This window comes from Chamaea fasciata, unplaced genomic scaffold (genome assembly GCF_029207755.1).
Source record: "Chamaea fasciata isolate MVZ Bird 193981 ecotype frontalis unplaced genomic scaffold, bChaFas1.0.hap1 SCAF_3, whole genome shotgun sequence".
Classification (NCBI taxonomy): Eukaryota; Metazoa; Chordata; class Aves; order Passeriformes; family Sylviidae; genus Chamaea; species Chamaea fasciata.
Window position 1 is genome coordinate 22,100,892 of NW_027094088.1, and position 18,725 is coordinate 22,119,616.

The window sequence follows — 18,725 nt, forward strand, 5'->3', positions numbered from 1 at the left end:
CCCGGTGAAATCAAACCAGTTTGATTCTGATGAGGCACAGCCAATGCATTTGCACCCCGAGGACGTTTATCTCCAGAAGTACCTTCCTAAAAAAGAAAGGAAAAGGCGAACCGAATTGACAGCATGAAGGCAAAGCTTTGATATTTATCTCCTGCTGTGTTTCATAGGCTTCACGAGCATTACTTCTGATTTATACCATTTGTTCCAAAAGCAGGGCCAAGGACAAAGTTGCCCGGCAAGAGAAAGTTAAAAACCATGAGAAACATCGTAGCAGTTCACTTAAATGTGAGTCCCTGGATTTCTACATTTCCGGGACAATTTAAAAAACTGAAACCAGAACTCTGATGTCAAGGTTTACAGCACAGTTTAGCTTAAAATTGCTGCTGTTTTAAATTTACCCTCTAGCTGAAAATTTAGGCTCTCCTGAATACTCCTATTGGTGATAGAGCCAGAAATTTCTCATGTATACCCAAGCATTAACAAAGTTATTTTCCTGAATGCTGTGAAAAGGCCAAAATACCTCTTACATATCAGTCAGTCACTGGGAAGTAAGTGATATTTATTCTACAAAAATTGTTTTCTTGTATCCAAATTCCAGAAGTCAGGCAGGGACCTAACACTTAAATTTTCAGGCTGGAGAAGGTTAGAAAGCAATTAGAAATGCTGAATCCTTACTTGTAGTAGTGTTGTTGTTCCTTCTGTAGCACGTGTGCCATTGAAAGAAGAATATATCTTCACAATTATTTCAAAAATAAAAATCCATCTTGCAGGCACTGCATCTTTGTACAAAAAAATGGCTTAGAAGGAGCCTTTTTGTTTCAATGCAGGGTATTTCACAAAATACAGGAAACTCAGCGTAGAGTGGTGCTTTCAGGGTGTTACTAGCTTTTGGACACCCCTAGCCAGGTTATCTCAGACATATCAATTCCTAGTTATGTCCACCTTCCAAACTTCAAAATGGTATCTAAGCCCCCCATAAAAAAAACCCACAAGTCAATCCATCTTTGGAAAGCATGAGGCCAAGGTTAGGAGTCTGAAATGGAGATTGTAGAATCTTGCCAAAATTCCAGCAATTCTAAAACAACTCTAGAAATTTTATGTACATCAGACACACAGTTAAGACTTCCAGATCTTCTGGTTTTAATGTTTCAGACCGCGTATCTCAGTCTGCAAGAAAAAAGAAATTAAACTTCATTTTATAATGCATTTATCTTTTGGTTATGATTTTCAATGCAAAAGCTGACCTCTCCATGCGGAGAAAACCTACATGACAGGAGTACACCAGGTCCTTGTCTCCCAGATAAGATGTTTAAAAAAGAAAACCACAGCAGCTTAAGAAGGGGATTTCAGAACAAAAGATCTGAAATTCCAATTGAGCTAGAAATGAACTATTTTAGCTGGATATTAAACAAACCTCAATAAGCTGGACTTGAAATAAAGTAGTTGGAGAGTCACATGCTTAAATACCTTGGTAGAAAGTTCAGAGAGAATGCAACAGAAAATGTAAACATCCTTTTCCTCCTATGCAGTCCTCATTCCAGCTACATTTGCCCAGTCTCCCCACGAGATAAAGCCAGAACCCCCAACTGAAGAAAAAGCATTTGCAACTCAAGGCCCTTGCCTGAAATTTTTTTGTAGCTCCAGGATTTTGCCTGGCCACCCCAGTTTGGGAATATGACTGCCCACAGGAGGCATGTTTGCCACTGACCTGGGTTCAATGTTTTGATGTACTGACAAGAAGATAAGTGCACCCTTAAGTATCAGAGAAAATTCTGAATTTTAAAATATAGGTAATTAACTTCTGTACTGTAAACAGTAGAAATTTGTGTTCCTGGGTGTCTCAATCTGTACAAAAGATGCAGAAAGGTACATATGGTACCTCTGCTTGGCTTGCCATCTGCCTTTTTTTTTCTTTTTTTTTTTTTCTTTTTTTTTTTTTTTTTAAGCTAGCTATCAAATTCATATGTAATGGAATTTTACCCCCGAGTTTCCCGCCAAAGCAAGCAGGGGAAAAATTACAGACACAAAATAAATTTTTAATGCAAAAAAAAATCATTCAACAAATATAGTTGGCAAAATTTATTGGGTTCTTATTCTCCAAGATTAACAGGCTCTTCATATATTACAAAAAATGTAACTTCCATCTGAATGCTTTATACACAGTAAGAGAAGTGTATATGCCCACAAAAAAGTTAATAAAATGCATGATCTGTAGAAGGGTTGTCTTAAGTGAACATTCTCATTTTTGATTAGCATTCACTCACTGGAAGGTTATTAAATTTGGGGAAAGACTTGGAGGCATTTTCAGTATCACATCACAGATTCCCTCCACTGATACACCAGCACAGGAATATGCTGTCAGGCAATTCTGAAGTCTTGGGTTCATTTCCTTACTAAAAGATAACCAAAAACTCTTTTGTGAGGAAGATTCAGTGAGACCAACCTGGACCATCGGAGGGGTGTGGAACAGGAGGGGTTGGAGAAGCTGTGCAGGTGCAGCCAGGTGCATCTATGTGTGTTCCCCCTCAGCCCGAGGAACTGCTGGGCTGCAGTTCATATCATCCCAGACAGCACATCCGGGAGGTATGGCAGGATGCCACTAACACACTCCACTTAGAAACTCAGCTGATAATAATTCAGTAACATGAGAGGAATTGCTCCCTAAGGCTTTTCTCTGTTGGATATAGCAGGACTACAAGTGACTAAGTCAGAGGTAGCCTTCTGTGGATGCAGAATGTCCACTGAGAGCCCCTGCTCCCTGCCCATCTACATGGGAATGGTGAGCAATCAGCTGGTGAAACCACCTTTCAGAGCACCAACAATAAAATCTTTACTTCTAGGATGTCTCAGAGTTACAACAAAAAGCACTATGGTCTTGAAAAAAACACCACAGTGTGTAACTCTCTTTCACTGCCTGATTCATTACTCTTTACCTGCCTGGTCCGTGCACACAGATCCTTGGAAAATTAAATGGAAGGGACATTTTGGAGCCACTAAGAGCCTGGTATGAAGATGTGTTTTAGAGACAGATTGCTCCCCCAAGCTTGAGAAACGTTGCTACTTTTACTGTTGAGGAGAATCAAATATTTAATAACAGCTTGAAGTTCCCAGTTTCTCTCTGAAGAGGTTATCAGCAGGAAGAGATCCTTTAAAGGTCTACATGCATTCGATGGGGAAGATGCTGGCTGACCTCAACTTAACTAAAAATCAGCAAGATGTTGTTGTTGTTGTTGTTTTGTTTTATTTAGAGTGAGTAACAATAGAAGATTCCTGCCAAGACCCTGGCTGTGAGAGTGCATTATGGAAAATGCATCGACATTCCAGGAACGTTAATCATTTTAACAGGAAGTCAGACAGACACCAGGCACTCTCCTTGTTGGAGCTCCTGTGTTGGGAAAGCACTCCAAGCGTTGTCCAAAGACCCTTTTGAACAGTAGTCTTTTGCATCACAGCTACAAGATAAAAACTATTTCAGATTAGCTGCAAACCCAGAATCTTTCGCAGAAAATTCTGTCTCTTTTATTGTCAGGGGAGACAAACTTAGTGCCTATATCAACCACTGGACAATGGGCAGCTCCTGTGCCAGGACAACCCCAGAGCATGTAGAACTTTCTGCATGTGAGTAACAATATCTACTTCATCCAGATGTTTAGAGAGCAGGGGAGAGCCTGGCCTTCTGCTCCTGCCTCCAGCCTGCACACTGAACAGCTCAGCACCATGCCTAGCTCCTGGTGGCACCACAGGGAATGAAAGGCAGTCACCCATCACCTGACATCCCTGATTTGGTGTAGTACACCTGTATTTGGTGTCCACAAATACATTAATCAGTGTGTTTTACTGGAGCAGCAGTCATACGATATCAGCCCAACAGCTGTAGTGTCGATCTGAAAATCGTTTCTATATCTTGTGAGTACCCTGTAGCTCTTAAATGTAGGATGACAGAATTCATTTTGGAAAAGACCTTTAAGATCATCAAGTCTAACTGTTAACCCAGCACTGCCAAGTCCACTACTAAACCATGTCCCTCAGTGCCACATCTACATGTCTTTTTAAATACCTCCAGCAATGGCGACTCCATCACTTCTCTGAGCTGCCTTTTCCAACACACAAAAACCCTTTCAGTGAAGACGTTTTTCTTAATATCTAATCTAAACCTCCCCTGGTACATCTTGAGGCCATTTATTCTTACCTGCACCAGTGCAGCCGGGAAAAGAGACAAGAGAGGATGGCCCATGAGAACTCTCACTATAGCAATCCACACAGCAACATGCAAAATACATCCCATCTCTGCCAGAAAGGCATTCAGACTGTTCAAGCCTTTGGAGATAATCCTACATTTCCAATGAACTGCAAACACAGGATGAACAGAGTATTTGTGTCCCTTATGACCTCAGACAGTACCAACAGTTCATAGCTTTTAGAAACCTTAGGAGGGGAATGAAGTGGAAATAACTTGGGTCCGGGGAATAACTGTGCTTTGAGTGCTCTCTCCTCTCTGCTGGCTGTACAACAACCTCAGGAGCTATGCAGAGGACAAAGGTGATGTTGGATGCCAGAAAGCAGACTCACAGAGCTGCTGAAAGACACAGGGCAGTTTCACACGCTGGTGAAAGACCATCACAGCCATGAGCTGACTGGCAGCTTCAGAGTACCCTGCTCAGAAACATCCCTGCATTCCTCCTCCCAGCCTAAGTGAAGGGGTGGGGAGAGCTCAGACTGCCTCCCTTTTCCTAGGCAAACCTGGCAGCCTTGGTGACTCTCCTGTCAGCTCAGTTACTGCCAGGATAGATGTCAGTGCTGGAAGCAAAAGGCCTTGTTCCCCCTCCTCAGGCCAGAGGGAGGTGATAGAGCAGCCAGAGCCTGGGCCAAGAGCAGAGCTGGGTGATGCTGGGATGATGCACGGTGGTGAAGATGGAGCTCCCACTGCTCCCTGACAAGGGGTTGGCTTGGGAGAGGCTGCATTTTTTGAGGAACTGAAGATACCTAGATGTTTGGGAAATTTTCTTTTGTTTACAAACACCAAACCATTTCACTGTGAATGTCATATTGAGCTTTCCCTTAAGAAGTGGGGAAATGTTTGTTTTTATCTGGGGAATACTGAAAAATAAACGTGCCTCTAGTTTCAAAATGGGCAGTTTCATTTCAAAACAACAGCCTTCAGGAGGTTTAGCTTCAAACTGCTAGGTGACTTATCTTTCTCTCTCTCTCTCTCTTTTTTTTTTTTTTTCCCCAAAATAAAAAAAAAATCCCAGTGTCTCATTATCACTCCAAAGGGAGACATGGGCATTGATATGTTTTGTGGCAGTCACAACCAATTCCAGTCACAACCAATTCCTCATCCCTGATAGTATTACTTTTCCTTCTACACTGATTCAGATACTGGAAAATGATAGTTGGAAGAGAGAGCAAAAGGCCAAGGCTCATGCAATCCAATTATAACCCTGCTGAAATGACTTCCAGGTGCTCTGCAAGGACTAACCAGATCAAGCCTTGTAATGGCAAGAGGAAAAGAAAAATAATAACCAGCATGTACCTTTTCTAGGATGAGAGTGTGTCCCAGCAAAGCTGTGGAGCAGCATGTCCTGAACATCCACAGTGTACATATGAAAGCCAGGGAGCTGGGATCAGGATGCAGAATTGAGCAACCCAAACCCTGTGTATCAAATTTTTTTACAGCAGGGTGAGAGCACTCCAAGATTTTAAGCAGTACTACAGCCAGTGAAAAACGCAGAGCTTGGATTTGTTAACCCTGCCCTCCATGTGGTGAAATGGCTGCTGAGATTCCCTCAGCCCACTGGTAGGTAGGCAAGGACCACCAAATCAACTTACCAGTCACCAAAGGACTGGTAATGGGCACGTTTTTCAGTTAGCACCTTCCTAAGTTCCATGATGGGACTTACAAATACAGAAAAAGTCTGCTGCAATTGCTCAGTTGCCTCTCTTCCAGGTCCATGGCACTTTTTTCTGCCCTATTTTGTTCTGTCATGTTTTATTTTAAGATATTGGTTTTTAATGAGTGGAAATGATGTATTCTTCCCCATTAGATGAGTAAAATTTGACATACACATATCTGCTTAAAATAGTCCACAGGGAGAAAAAATACCTCACAAAATCATACTTTCTTCCATAAATCAAAAAAATCCCACTGTATTGGGTAATGCCGTGGCAGTGGCTGTTTTGCTCCACTACCTTCTCCACTTATCCCCCAAAGTTACTTTCCTTGGTCTTTGTTTCACTAATTTTCGGGTGTACTTTGGGATTCCTTATGTTACTAGGTCTGTACTAACTAGCACCCCTGAGCCCCTGAGATGAAGAACCATAAAAAGAAGTCTCCTTTGGGAGAATCTTGAGGAAAAGGCTAGGAAGTCTCCCACATCCTCATCAGAGGCACAGCTGGAAAGGAACAGTTTTCTAGTTCACTTTTGGCAAAGACACCATGCTCCTAGATGTAAGTGCTCACAAGTATGGTTATCTTTTCATCTTAAACCACTGAACACTTCCATAAACTTCAAAACAATCACTAGAGTTCTGTAGGGGGTGCCTGTGATGCTGTGATGCAGGAAACAGGTGTTGAGCCTAGTTAAAGTCCCACCTATGAAGGAGACACTCTGTGACAAAGTTTCTGACCCCTACAGGCAAGACCAGTTATTTTGCTGTGCCAGCTGCTGCACAAAGGGCTCTCTGCTGCTCCTCACGTTGCTGAGGCATGGACACAATCCATGGAGTGAAGTCCAGCCCAATCCCCACAAAAAGTCATCGAAAACTTCATGAAATGTGAGGAACTTCAAAATGGGGGGACCTAATGCCTTTGCTAGCTTCATTTTCTCAGGAGAGTGACAGAAGCTTTTATCAAAGAAGAAACAGAGTAGCACCCTTCAAAAGAAAACAAACCTTGAAATATAGTAACGTATGAATAATAAAAATCAAGAACATGTGATAACAGCTGCAAAAACACACCTAGCACGGATTAAAGTAGCTTCAGTAGCTTCCCTACAACGGCTTCATTGCAGGAAGCCAGCATTTCAGACATCAATCATTATGCCCCCCTTGTGGGATTTTGCAATTTTCATTTTACTCCTGCATGGATGTTTAGCCAAGAAAATGAAGTTTTGGGGTTTAATCTCAACTCATTTCATATCTATCCATGCAGAGGAAAGTAAGCAGTCAGAGGTTACAATGAGCTAGCTTCAGACAGTTTTCACCTAGCCAAATCAAGCACTCTCTGGTTCTACAGAAATCAGAGCAGATTACCCCACCAGTGGCCACCAGTTTTACCTTTTTGTTTCTTGAAGGGCAGAACAGATTCCATGGCCTGTAATAAACCAGCTGAGCCATGGCAAACAAAGCCACAATACAAAACTGTATTATTGTACAACTTGAAAAGCAGACCATGAAAATGACTGTCCAGGACAGAAGCTTCCAGTGTTTTGTGGTGCTGACAGCTTCTAAATAACCTAATTACTCGACCCTTTGAGAACCAAATTAAAAGATACATTCAAAGGGGGTTGGAGGGATGTTAGTCCAGGTAATTCTGCTAGTGAGCAAAGGTCCCATTCTTCATCATTTGGCTGAACTGAGCCTCATCTTTTAGGCGCTGAGAAACCTCTGAGAAACCTTTTAATAGGTCTCTGGCAGCCTGGTCCCGAGTGGTGTCCTTTCCAGAGGAAAGGCAGTTGTCAATGCCAGGGAACAGGTCTTGTTGAACCATTTTTCCAGACCAGTCCCACAAACCACTGCCTTTTCAGCCAAGCCCTTTATCACTTTGGGCTGTTGTGCTGCTTTGGGTTGGGGTTGAGTTAACTTTCCCCAAAGTGGCTGGTACAGGGCTGTGTTTTGGATTTGCTTTCTGCACAGAACTGTAAATAAAACAAATACCTCAACTCTGTGTGTAGATCAGCCTCTTGCACACCAGGTGAAAGAAAGTGAAAGAAACCATTTTGGAGCAACAGCAGCAGCCTATGTGTGCTAGTCAAGAAATAGCATCTTTGGATAAATGTCACACACGTTGATGGTCAATGGATGTGCTGCATTCTCCAGGAGCACAGGAGGGATTATTTTGGACACTGCTGACATCTGCTTGTGCACATTATACACCACAATAGCCCACTGCATGTGCACTCACCAGTGCTTCAACTCAGCACAGAGGTCCTGTGTAGTAGAGAGCTGAGTTTCCACCCTGACTTTTCCAGGTGGGAATACTGGCCCCTAGAGAAATGGGAAGTTATCTGGTGATGTTGTGATTGGAACTCTCCACACAGTGCTCCATTTAACTTGTTCCCACAGCACTCCATTTGTTTGCTTCCTCACCCTTTGTTGTGTGTCCAGAAATGATCTGAGCACAAAAATGCTCTCTCTATATGTTTATATCAGTAAAGCCAGTGCCAATCAGCACTTCAAAGCTGCCCACTCCAGGCAGTGCACTTCACAAAGACAGACCTTCCTGCTAGATAACCCCAAGTCCATTTTACAGGTTCACCAGTGCTCACAACACTGAGTACACTTAAGAGGCTCCAAGCAACAGGTCTATTTCCACCCAGGAGTTGCAGCATCCCATGTACACACATTTCTATGGAATTCACTTAACATAGTCATGCTGACCCTTAGTCCATATCCACAACTCAGAGGTTTTGACAATGGTCAACAAAATTTGGCAAAGAGACAAACGTCTTGGAGGTACAAAGTCCCTAGAAGGTTTGTGGGAGTTTGTGGACAGGTAGATGACACTGTCTCCATTCCCTCTCAAGGCCAGCAAGAGGAGTCACACACCCAGCTGCTGAGTCTGATAGGCAGCAGCTATCCAAACATGATCTGCCCAGACTAATCTTGCCTAAATAAAAATCCAATGGTGCTCGGGGAGGCACCATTGAAGACAGATGGGGAATTACAGGGAGGTCACAGGGACACAGAAGAAAGCCAAGGTACTGTGATGGGCAGAGTCCAGTAGGTACATGGTGGAGCTGGTGGTACCATTACAGAGATTAGAGAGACACACCAGGAGCTGGAAATGCAGCACTGGGACTGCTGGGCTGTAATGGGAGCATCACAGGACATCAGTAGGAGATTGGGATTGCTGTGGTGAGGAGATCATAAATCCTTGGAGCAAAAAAGCATTTTTGGCTGTGTTGCTTGTGAAACAATTTCTAACAGTGTTGCATCATGTACTTGAGAGTGTGATTGGGCACCAACAAGGAAGCCAGCACCCACTTGCATTCTTGGGTGACAAAGCACACAGCCCTGGCACAGCCAAAAGCACGGATGCAAAGTCCACATGGGAACACTAAGCAAGTTAAACTCAGTGTCCACTCTGTCACAGAAATACCAAATACATGTGGGCACCTCACCTGGACTGTGGCACTGCGCTGCCCGTCTGCTCTGCTCCCAGTGGGATGAACCCACCACACACAGTGATGGAGTCAGGATACCTTTGGGGGGCTGAGGAGGCAGGGACACGTCAGCTGCTATTCCCTGGCAGCCAGGGCGGGCCAGGTGCAGGAAGTGCAGGCGGCCACGGGGACCTGGCAGCAGATGGAGACGACAGCGGCCACGGGGAGGGCTCTGCTGCTCCTCGGCACAACCGGCTCGATGGAGAGGGACTGAGCAGGGTGGGGAGCACAAACAGCTCTCCCTGCACTGCGGGCAGGCTTTAACAGCCAGCCCAGGCACGGTCTGTGTGCTCACCCAGCCCGTCTGCCCGGTGATATCTGGGGCAGCAGAGGCTCAGTCGCACTGCCCATACTGTCACTTCTCCATGTCTCACCCACTGCACTTCCAAGGCAGGGGGATGTGGCCCTGCTTCCCCACATGTTGCTGCTGCTTCGTGGTCGTTCAGACAGCTGTAGTTGCCCTTGTACCGGCAGCTGAAGGGTTGCTCAGCCCCAGCACAGCCGGTGCTCTGCCGTGGCAGGCTGGGCTTATCTGGATCCCTGCCCACAGACACCACACAGCCACCTCGCCTGCCCTTGGACACAGGGTACAAGGCGTATTACCTCACCCAGACACTGCAGACAAAATTCCATATATTTGGATTCTGCCACTTCGGTAGAGCATCAGATATGCTCCTGCAGGGTCCTTGTCCTCCATGCCGTGCCTCAGAGGGGCTCCAGAGCCTCATCACCTCTGCTTCCTCGGGGGAACCACACCCCCGTTTTCATCAGCAGACCTGAGCAGGGTAGTGGCACTGACCTCCTGTGCTTGCACCAAGCAGCATCTCTCTGAGCACAGCACTAAGCATTTGGGGAGATGGGTATCAGCTCCTGCCCCAGGGCTCATCAGGACCAGCATTCTCACTAGGGTTTCTCATTGTTTTGTCATTCACAGTAGCTCAAAGGGGCATAAAAATCCACCAGCTCGTGGAGGAGGCACTTCTGCACTCACTGCATGATGGGGCCACCTCCCAGTGCACTCAGGGTTTATATTCCCATGCCCCAAGAGATTCACACTGATAGAAAAGCCAACCCCAGCAGGGAAAATGAACAGATGGATAACCACCTGCTGAAGAGGAAAATGCTGAGACAACTGGGTGCTATGGCAATTCATATCCTTTCTTTGATCTCAGCAGTATCTTTGTACTGCATATAGAAAGCAAAGAGGAGAACAATAAAGCTTTATGCTAAGCCAGTGACTTTCTCAAATTCACTTTCCTGCTCTGTAATGGGAACAGAGGATTGAACCCCAGCCTGCATTAATGAAAAAACAAACAAAAGCAGAACTTCATAAGTGATGAAAGTTGCATTTCCAGGCATTTATTTATTTGCTTTTGCCTCTTAAGAGCCTATCTATGCATTGCATAGGAGTCTGTTGGAAGCACCTCCAGTAAAAGTCTTTAGTCAATTTGTCTAAACTCTTATCATGGTAAACAGCAGGACAAAGCAGCATTTCATCCACTTGGCCTCATCACCATCTCCTCACTTTTTCCCATGCCAAATTCTGGAAAAACTCAGAGCACTCTGCCCAAGAGTTCAGGAGATTCAGGCCCTCTTACTCCATGGCTAAAAATGAATTTCAGAAGAAAGGTCCTGGGAGGGTGGTCCAGCTGCAGCCCTCCAAAGATTAGTTCAGCGAGCACAGATAGAGCCCTTTCTTGGTTTTTTATCACTCCATGTACATCCTGCAAAGTAAAATGACATGGGGAGTCCTGCGAAGTGCAACCAGATCTGTTGTTTGTAGCATCCCAAGGACAGCTGAGGGCTGAATGTATGATGGAGATTGAGACCTACCACTTTCCACACTGCTGCAGACCATCTGTGCCATTCCTCTTCCTGAGATGGAGGTCACCTGGGCTGTGTGTGACCTCCAAAATTGATGGCATGGCTGAAAAGAAAACTTGGGGTCGCCACTAACTTTTCCAAAAACTAAATTTGCACTGTGTCCTTCCTCCAATACATCCTTGTCCACTTCAGCCTCCTGTGTTACCTAAGGGAAGGCATGGTTTATCCAGACACCCTGAGATGCTTGCAACAGGGTTCAACACACACTGATGTTGCAAAGGCCAACCTTTGTGGGGATGAAGGGCTTCACAGTGTGCAGCCATGCAGCTCCCCACAAAGCCACCCTTGCCTTCCCCAACCTCTCCAGGCCAGGTGTTAGCCTGGGAATGCAGGCAGAAACCCAAGCTTTCTGTTCAATTCCCCTTTTGAGGTAAAGTCACGGAACCACTGCTGAGGATCAGCAACGTTTTCCACCTCAGAAACCACACTTCCTCCTCACTGCACAGCAGTACCACCCGTCCTGAGTGAGCACCTTAAAGAGTCTCCTGTGCAGAGCACACCACTTTATTTCCAGTGCCAGCTGCCCACCCCCAGCACTGACTGCAGGGACTGGGGCACAACTCGCACAGCCAAAGCAGCAGCACTGGGAAAAGGGTGCCGCTTCTGACCCTTGTTATATGTCAGGGATGCCAAGGCAGCGTGGGAGTGACACTGCATTTTCCTCTTCTGGAACTCCAGGTCACCTACTCCATGACTTAGCTCGGCGCCACAGGTCTAAGGAGAGGACAAGGCCGGTTTGTTTGGCCATGGGCCCCCGGCCAGGCCTGCCCTGCCCATGGCTGTGCAATGCCAGCTCTCCCTGGCCCTGGGGGAAGCAATTCTGTGCCTTCTTCACCAGCCTCAACCACACTCCTGCACCACCAAAAGCAGCTCCAGGCCTGCTGCTGCAGGGCCCAGGGCTATCCCAGAGCCCCATGGCCCTGGGGGGCTGCCCACCCTCAGCAGGAGCTGCAGGATGGGAGTGTGTGAAAGGTTTCTGCCACAGCAAAAGGGATTCAAACACTCAGGAATCATCCTACTGCAAGGCTAAGACTGAACCAGAGCAATGCCACCCCCCTGCAGACAGGGATTTTCAGGAGACTACTTAATATTCCCCTTTTGCAAAACCAGTGTTTTCATCCAGTGCCAAGGATTCCATAGGGAAAAATAATTAGGTCAAAACTTTGCAAACATTTGGATGCTGCCTGACAACTTACCCAGAGCATCTCCTTGCATTTCCAAGCAATACTGGAAGAATTCCCAACACACAGGCAGCAGGAAACACATGTAAGGCTGCCTGGTATCTATCACATGTTTAGCATCTCCAATGACATGTTTATTAATCATTAAGTGAATCACACTAAAATTCTGTTGCACACCTGTTCCCTAGCACCATCTGGAGGCAAACTCCATCCTTCGCCCCATTTAGTGGAAATGGTGCCTGTAGATCCAGTATAAGGAATGGCTCTAACTCCTCTGGATCAAACAGTCAGCAAAGATCCAGGTGTTTGCTGCTCTAAATACACCTTGTAATAAAGACAAATTATGCTAGTTTGGTTGTTTGCTGCAGGCTGAAAACTATTTAGGAACACATGTTTAAACTTAATAAGCCACCTCTCGTCAAAAGGCAGCACAGAGCTGTTCTGATAAAGACAGCAAAAAAACCCCTCCTGACAATGAGGTTTTAAGAAACTGAGGAAGACAACGTGGAGGAAAACAAAACTTTAGGATGGGGCATCACTTACATTTGCAAGCTTTGGCCCCTTGCCTCCCTGAGGTGGTCATGAATTAAGTTAATACTTGTGTACTTTCTTCATTGACCTGATAAAACCTCCCATAGTGAGAGAAAACCTCCACTTAGTGGCTCTCAGAACAGTTGGGTACCATGTAAAACTCACCTCATTCAATTTCTGGTTTATAATCAACAGAGTTTTGATCAGTATTTCACAGGTCCACATCTACACAGGTGCTGAGAGGGAGGACCAGATTCAGTTTTAGGACACTGGACAACATAGGTGAATCCACAGAGACCACTTCCAAGGTATCACAAAATTGAGCTTGTCTCCCTTTCACATCCTGTATCTCCTGAGCAGTCAGAAGAGTGAGTCCTTGAACTAAGACCAAACCCAGGCTTTTTTCCTTTGAACACAATTAAAAAAAAAATAAAGTATTTTAAAAATCCAAGAAAATCCTTCTCAAAGTAGCCAAGATCTTAGCAACTATTACTTTATACACAGGAAAAGCAGAGGAGTAGAAGGGCTAGAATTCTTTCCCTCCAACTCTGTTTTGAAAAGATGTTTCTTCTGCACCACTCAGAGTCCAGTCAGCACAGAACACAGAGGGTGTCCATCCAGCTGGGTTTTTTAATGGCCCAGAAAAGGATGTGTAGTCTGCCTGTTATAACAGGAGCTTTCTTATCATGACTGGGTCCACAATATGTGACTTTCAGTCGGCAGAAATAAGGAGTGAAGGGGGCATCCAGCACTGTGCAGTAGCCATTTTCAAGATTAGGAGCAGCTGGCAAGCAGTCTGAGAAACTAAACTGACAATTTTATGGTGCTCTTCTTTAAAAATTATTTGTTCAAGGACATGAGAGATGCAAAGGAACAATGTGTCTTTATCACGTTCAAGAGATTATTACGGTGCACACCAAAGGCCTGTGAGAAATTCCCTATTTTCATCGTATCCAGCTATATAATACTCCATGTTTCTTAAACTTCCAACTGCAAAACTCCACCTTAACACAAGATGTACATTGGTTTGATTAATTACACCACAAGTAATACTTTCTGCAGTGTCATGTATTTCAGTTTCAGAATCTATATCCGAAGAAAGTGCTGAAGTTTGGGGAATACTTTTAGTGCATTCTGTGTAGTCACTTCTATAACTTCTCCAACTGGAATTCCTTTAATTTTGGCAATGTATTCAGCAGCAATGTAAATATTTTTGGGTTCATTTCTCACCTGAAAAACAAACAAACCAACCAAATTACAGACCCCTAGAGATCACAAGTGTTTCAGATTCAGTGCTTTCTGACATAACTTCAGTCACATTGTGGCATATGTGGCAGAAAAATGATGTGTATCCACTCCTCTTGGATTAAGTTCCCTTGGTAGTCCCTTTCTTCTCTTGTACCCACGCTTAAGACTTCACTATCCTGTGCCAGTAACTGACCTCCACAAGGTGTGAGTTTGGATACAATTACACAGAATTGCATCCCTCCCTCCCATCATTTACCTGTTTTTCAGGTCCCAGAGCAGGAGAATCAGTTTCCAAGCACATATTTTCCAGAGGCAGCTGTTTCACAAGTTTCTGCTTCTTGAAGAAAATAAGACAGCCATTAGATGCTTTATGTACTTTCTGTGCATATAGTATTTGTCTATCTTTTCCTCCTCTCTGCTTTACTCCTCAACCCCAGTATGCTTTCCTTCCTCCTAAATACCTAACCTCATCCCCATTTATATCCACCCCTCATGCTCCCTCCACTTAAATCAGACTTTTTCCTCTCTCACATTTCCTGAGCCTATCACAGAAAGCAGTCCTGTCACAAAAACTACTCCTTCTCTTTGTGTTATGTCCCTACTGTAAAACAGAACAGTGACAGAACCTTCTGAAGAAAGTTCACCGGAAACCACAATAAAATGAGAAAACTCCCCCTTGTTTCTCAGGAATAGCTGAGCTGTTTTAGCCAGAATTCCCCCTCTGAAGTCCAGCTAAGGCAAAAGCCCCAGGCAGAAATCCAGCCAAAGTAAAAATGTGCAATGCACGGAGAAGGAGCAAACCCCAGCCAGAACCAGGACAGAACATTACCTGTTCACTCCTTACAATGGAAGGAGGAATGGAGAAGTAGTACCCAGCTTTCACTCCTTCCATGGCTACAGAAGGCTTCCCATCAAAGGCGTGGAGCAACACCCTGGTAGCACCTTGGAGAAACAAAGCAAACCACATCACCAGCAGGGTTGCAGCAGGGCTGCCATGTCAGCTTCCAATGGGACCTGGGTCCCATACAGAATTAACACGGAAACTCTGCACTATTGCTCCTGAGTTAAACACACACAAACTGACGTAAGGACATGGCACAACTGGAGAAATCCTGCTGGCAAAAGCCATGGCAGAGGAAATGCATTAAAAGCATACCTTGTTCCTTCAAGAGATTAATGGTTGGCCTTCCAGCTGAGCGGGAATGAACATTTCTGCACAGCAAGGAGAGGCCCAGCATTAGGAAATTTAGCCAAATACCTTTTTACAGCAAATATAAACAAACTAACAGTATCTTGGGATGAAAATAATTAATCTGTATTACAACTTTTATCAAGAAAAAACCCCAGGGATGTATATATGAATCCCTTCAGCTACAGTGAAACTATAGGAACAACATAGCATTGGACAGGGCACATAAGATGTCTGTACAGAAATGCAAATGTAAGAAAAATTCTACAATTAAATCTCAAATTGCAGACTGACAGGACACTTATGCCAGTTTAATCCATCTAAAAAAAGTTCTGTGGGCACTTAATAACCATAAATCTTGGGAAGTATTTCAACATGTTACTGAGATCGGGCAAATTCTCCGTCTGATATAATCAAAACCTACAGTGGCAAATCCAGTCTTCTTGCCAGCTCAATCTGCTTGATCAAAACCTGTCTTTGTCCTTCCTTCTGTTCATCAGTGCTGGCAAATCTGGGAGTGAAATCTAGTCCAACCTACAGTACAAGAGAAGAGAAAAAGTTTTACAGACCTAACACTTAAGAAAACCATCATTAGACATACAAAGGCATAACATGCTTCAAAATTGCAAAGCATTTCAATATCCATATACTAGATACTGCAATTAAAATGAGATCAGCTGCAGCTTAACTCAAAAAAAGAATGCATTCTCAACAATAAGCTTTTCAACTATGAAAGCATTTGTGGGAAGACAGATACTAACAAGGGTATTTAACATTTTAGTCTGTAAGTGGTTTTCTGGGAGTTTATATTCTACTGAATATATAATGACTCTGTCAGATTAAGTCTCTAATATGGACCTCCAGTACAAGTAAAATTTCTGACCCAAACCCATACCTTTAGTCCAATCTCTAGCAAAAACTACCCATTAATTTTATAGTTTTTTGATCTAAAAATGTTCGGGCAAAATTTAAAGTTTGTCAAAGCAGTCCCACTCACTTAGACAAAGAGAAGTCCATCATATACAGTACAACATGGCAAATATAGCTACAAAGGTCTGCCAAAACCTGCTTTTTCTGCAGAACTAGATGTAAATCCCTCTGGTACTAACAGACAAATAGGGGCAGACTTCATCCTAAAGCCTCAATTCATTTATAAACAAATGTAAGACAGGAGACAGCAGATGGATACAGACAGATGAAGGATTAAAAACTAGAACTGTACAAGTCAGTGTGGTGTACTGAAATCACAGCTTAGCCTAACTCTGTCAGAGAAGAAGGCAGGAAGGATCTGCCTTTGGGTATAACACAAGAGAGCATAAGTATGTAATCTTCCAATGACTCCAGCACCATATCTTTCCATCTATTTTCTACCAATAATGAAGGAAAAGAAAGAATCAAGCAAATCTATAAAGGAAAGCACATTAAGAGGACTACCAATCAGATTTAGTGCTTGTTCAGGCTCATAGCAATTCTTATCATATACAGAAAAACAAGCATTGGCTCAGTTTTTGTAATTCCAGGGACAGCTGCTGCTGGAGAGATTTAAACAAGTTATGGAATTCCACTCACTTCTCCAATGCCCACCAATCTGTCTTTGTAAAGTTCTATAAGAGGCAGCGCAGCATCCAGGTCCTGCAAGAATAAAAGATGCAACTCTCACTGCCCTTCCAAGAGGAAAGGGTTATGAACCCAGCATTATGATTAAATTGGAGTTTCCTTCACTGTTCTGAAATTCTGTGCTTTAGAACCTACTGTGAGCTGTGCAGTCAGATTTTAGAAGCCTGAAGGATTTACCTTCTTTACTTAATAACCATTTCATTACATACTACATTCTATATCTATATCTATATCTATATCTATATCTATATCTATATCTATATCTATATCTATATCTATCTGTCTCTATATAAACCTTATTCTAAATACCCCTAAGCTAATTTTTCACAGTAGCAGCAGAGGTAATTAAAACAAGTCCCATAAACAGCTTGGTAACATTAAAAGGCTGCAGACAGCTCCCTGAGATTTTTAGGATAAGGCCACAAACAGTTGCCTCCCAGTTCCCACATTAACAAAGGAACATCTGCACACGCTGTTTACTGTAAGCAAAGCACACTTGGGACTTTTAAAACCATTTCACTGCAGTAATCCTGCCAGATGACTCCAGTGAGCAATTCTGCGTTAAGGACTGACGGACAAATGGATGCACTGAGAGAGCCTGGGATTTGATCCGCTGGGTCTCCTGCATTATGGAACGCAGAAAAACCACTGGGCAGACCTGAAGGTAAATCAGGCAGACCGGAGCATCCTGTCGTCTGTCCTGAAAAGTCCCAGCAGTGTTTTAGAGGCCGTGTTTTACCTTCAAAGTAACGCTGCGCTGCTCCTCTGGAGAAACCTCTTGAACGGGGTGAACTCCCAGGCATGGCAAGACAAACCCTGGGAATCTAGGCGCGGAATAGACAGCGAGAGTGTGAAAGGCCACAGAGAACCCAAGTTTAACGCCAAGCGCCCACAGAGAGCCCAGGTTTAAAGAGAACAAGGGCCGGCCTGACTGAGGAGGGCAGCGCATCCCCCGTCAGTTCCCAAGGCGCGGACCCGCGCCCGCGATCCCCGCCGGCCTCGCACCTCTCAGACAGCTCCACGACGCTCCGGAACTCGCCCGCCCGCTCCGACACGACCACCAGCGCCGACACGGCCGCCTGCGGCACACAGAGACCCCCGGCCCGCTGAGACCGGCGAGGCGGCGGGGGCGCGGGGAGAGGATCCCCTCAGGCCGGCCCCGCCTCACCTGCTCCGCCGCCCGCACCACGGCCGCCACGTCCTGCAAGAGACACGCACCGGCTCAGCGCGGGGCCGCGGCCGGGACTCCCCCCGCCCGCCGCGCCTCACCTGCTGGAAGCAGGGCGCGGCCAGGTGGCAGTGACAGTCCACCGGCCCCGCCATGCCGCGCCCGGCGGGAAGGCACCGGGCGGCCGCGGGTTCCGCTTCCGGGCCGGCATTTTCCCCGCGTCCCAGGCGGGAAATGGCGGCGGCGCCGGGGCCGGGGCCGCAGCCGGGAGCGGGGCCGGGGCCGGGGGAGGCGGGCGCGGCGCGGCGGGACCCGCGGGTGCGCTGCTGCTCCCGGCGCGGGCTGAGCGCGGTGCTGGAGCTGTGCGCGCCCTTCGTGCGGGCCCTGGCGCAGGGACAGCCCGGCGGAGCCGCCGCAGAGGCAGACGCGCTCTGGGTGAGCCGGGAGCGGGAACGTCCTGTGCCGGCACAGGGCCCGGCGGGCCCCGCTGGCAGCGCTCGGCACCCGGGATCAGGGTGCCGCTT

General features: G+C 45.6%; 2 protein-coding genes across 12 annotated transcripts in view; one reads left to right on the top strand and one right to left on the bottom strand.

Annotated features, from left to right (window-relative positions):
• TATDN3 (TatD DNase domain containing 3) lies at positions 1-18,469 on the bottom strand. 11 transcript variants are annotated; one of them, XR_010719949.1, is made up of 12 exons: positions 18,303-18,401; positions 18,202-18,234; positions 18,039-18,112; positions 17,773-17,857; positions 16,986-17,048; positions 15,841-15,950; positions 15,384-15,439; positions 15,057-15,169; positions 14,484-14,564; positions 13,145-13,385; positions 676-1,167; positions 1-86 (listed from the first exon to the last, which is right to left on the bottom strand). XR_010719949.1 is itself a non-coding variant. In XM_066178304.1 (11 exons), exons 1-10 carry the CDS (start codon positions 18,354-18,356, stop codon positions 13,191-13,193), a joined length of 864 nt encoding a protein of 287 aa, XP_066034401.1. In that variant the 5' UTR covers positions 18,357-18,401; the 3' UTR covers positions 601-1,167; positions 13,145-13,190. The 11 variants fall into 11 exon arrangements, 9 of the variants coding, with proteins under 9 accessions (XP_066034401.1, XP_066034399.1, XP_066034398.1 ...); XM_066178304.1 differs by lacking the exon at positions 1-86 and having other exon boundaries at positions 601-1,167; XR_010719948.1 differs by lacking the exons at positions 1-86; positions 676-1,167 and adding an exon at positions 10,732-11,107 and having other exon boundaries at positions 11,217-13,385.
• NSL1 (NSL1 component of MIS12 kinetochore complex) overlaps positions 18,355-18,725 on the top strand; it is an 11,355-nt gene continuing 10,984 nt past the window's right edge. Inside the window, exon 1 of the mRNA XM_066178300.1 lies at positions 18,355-18,636. Within this exon, the coding sequence (XP_066034397.1) occupies positions 18,355-18,636 (282 nt within the window). The remainder of the gene's footprint in view (positions 18,637-18,725) is intronic.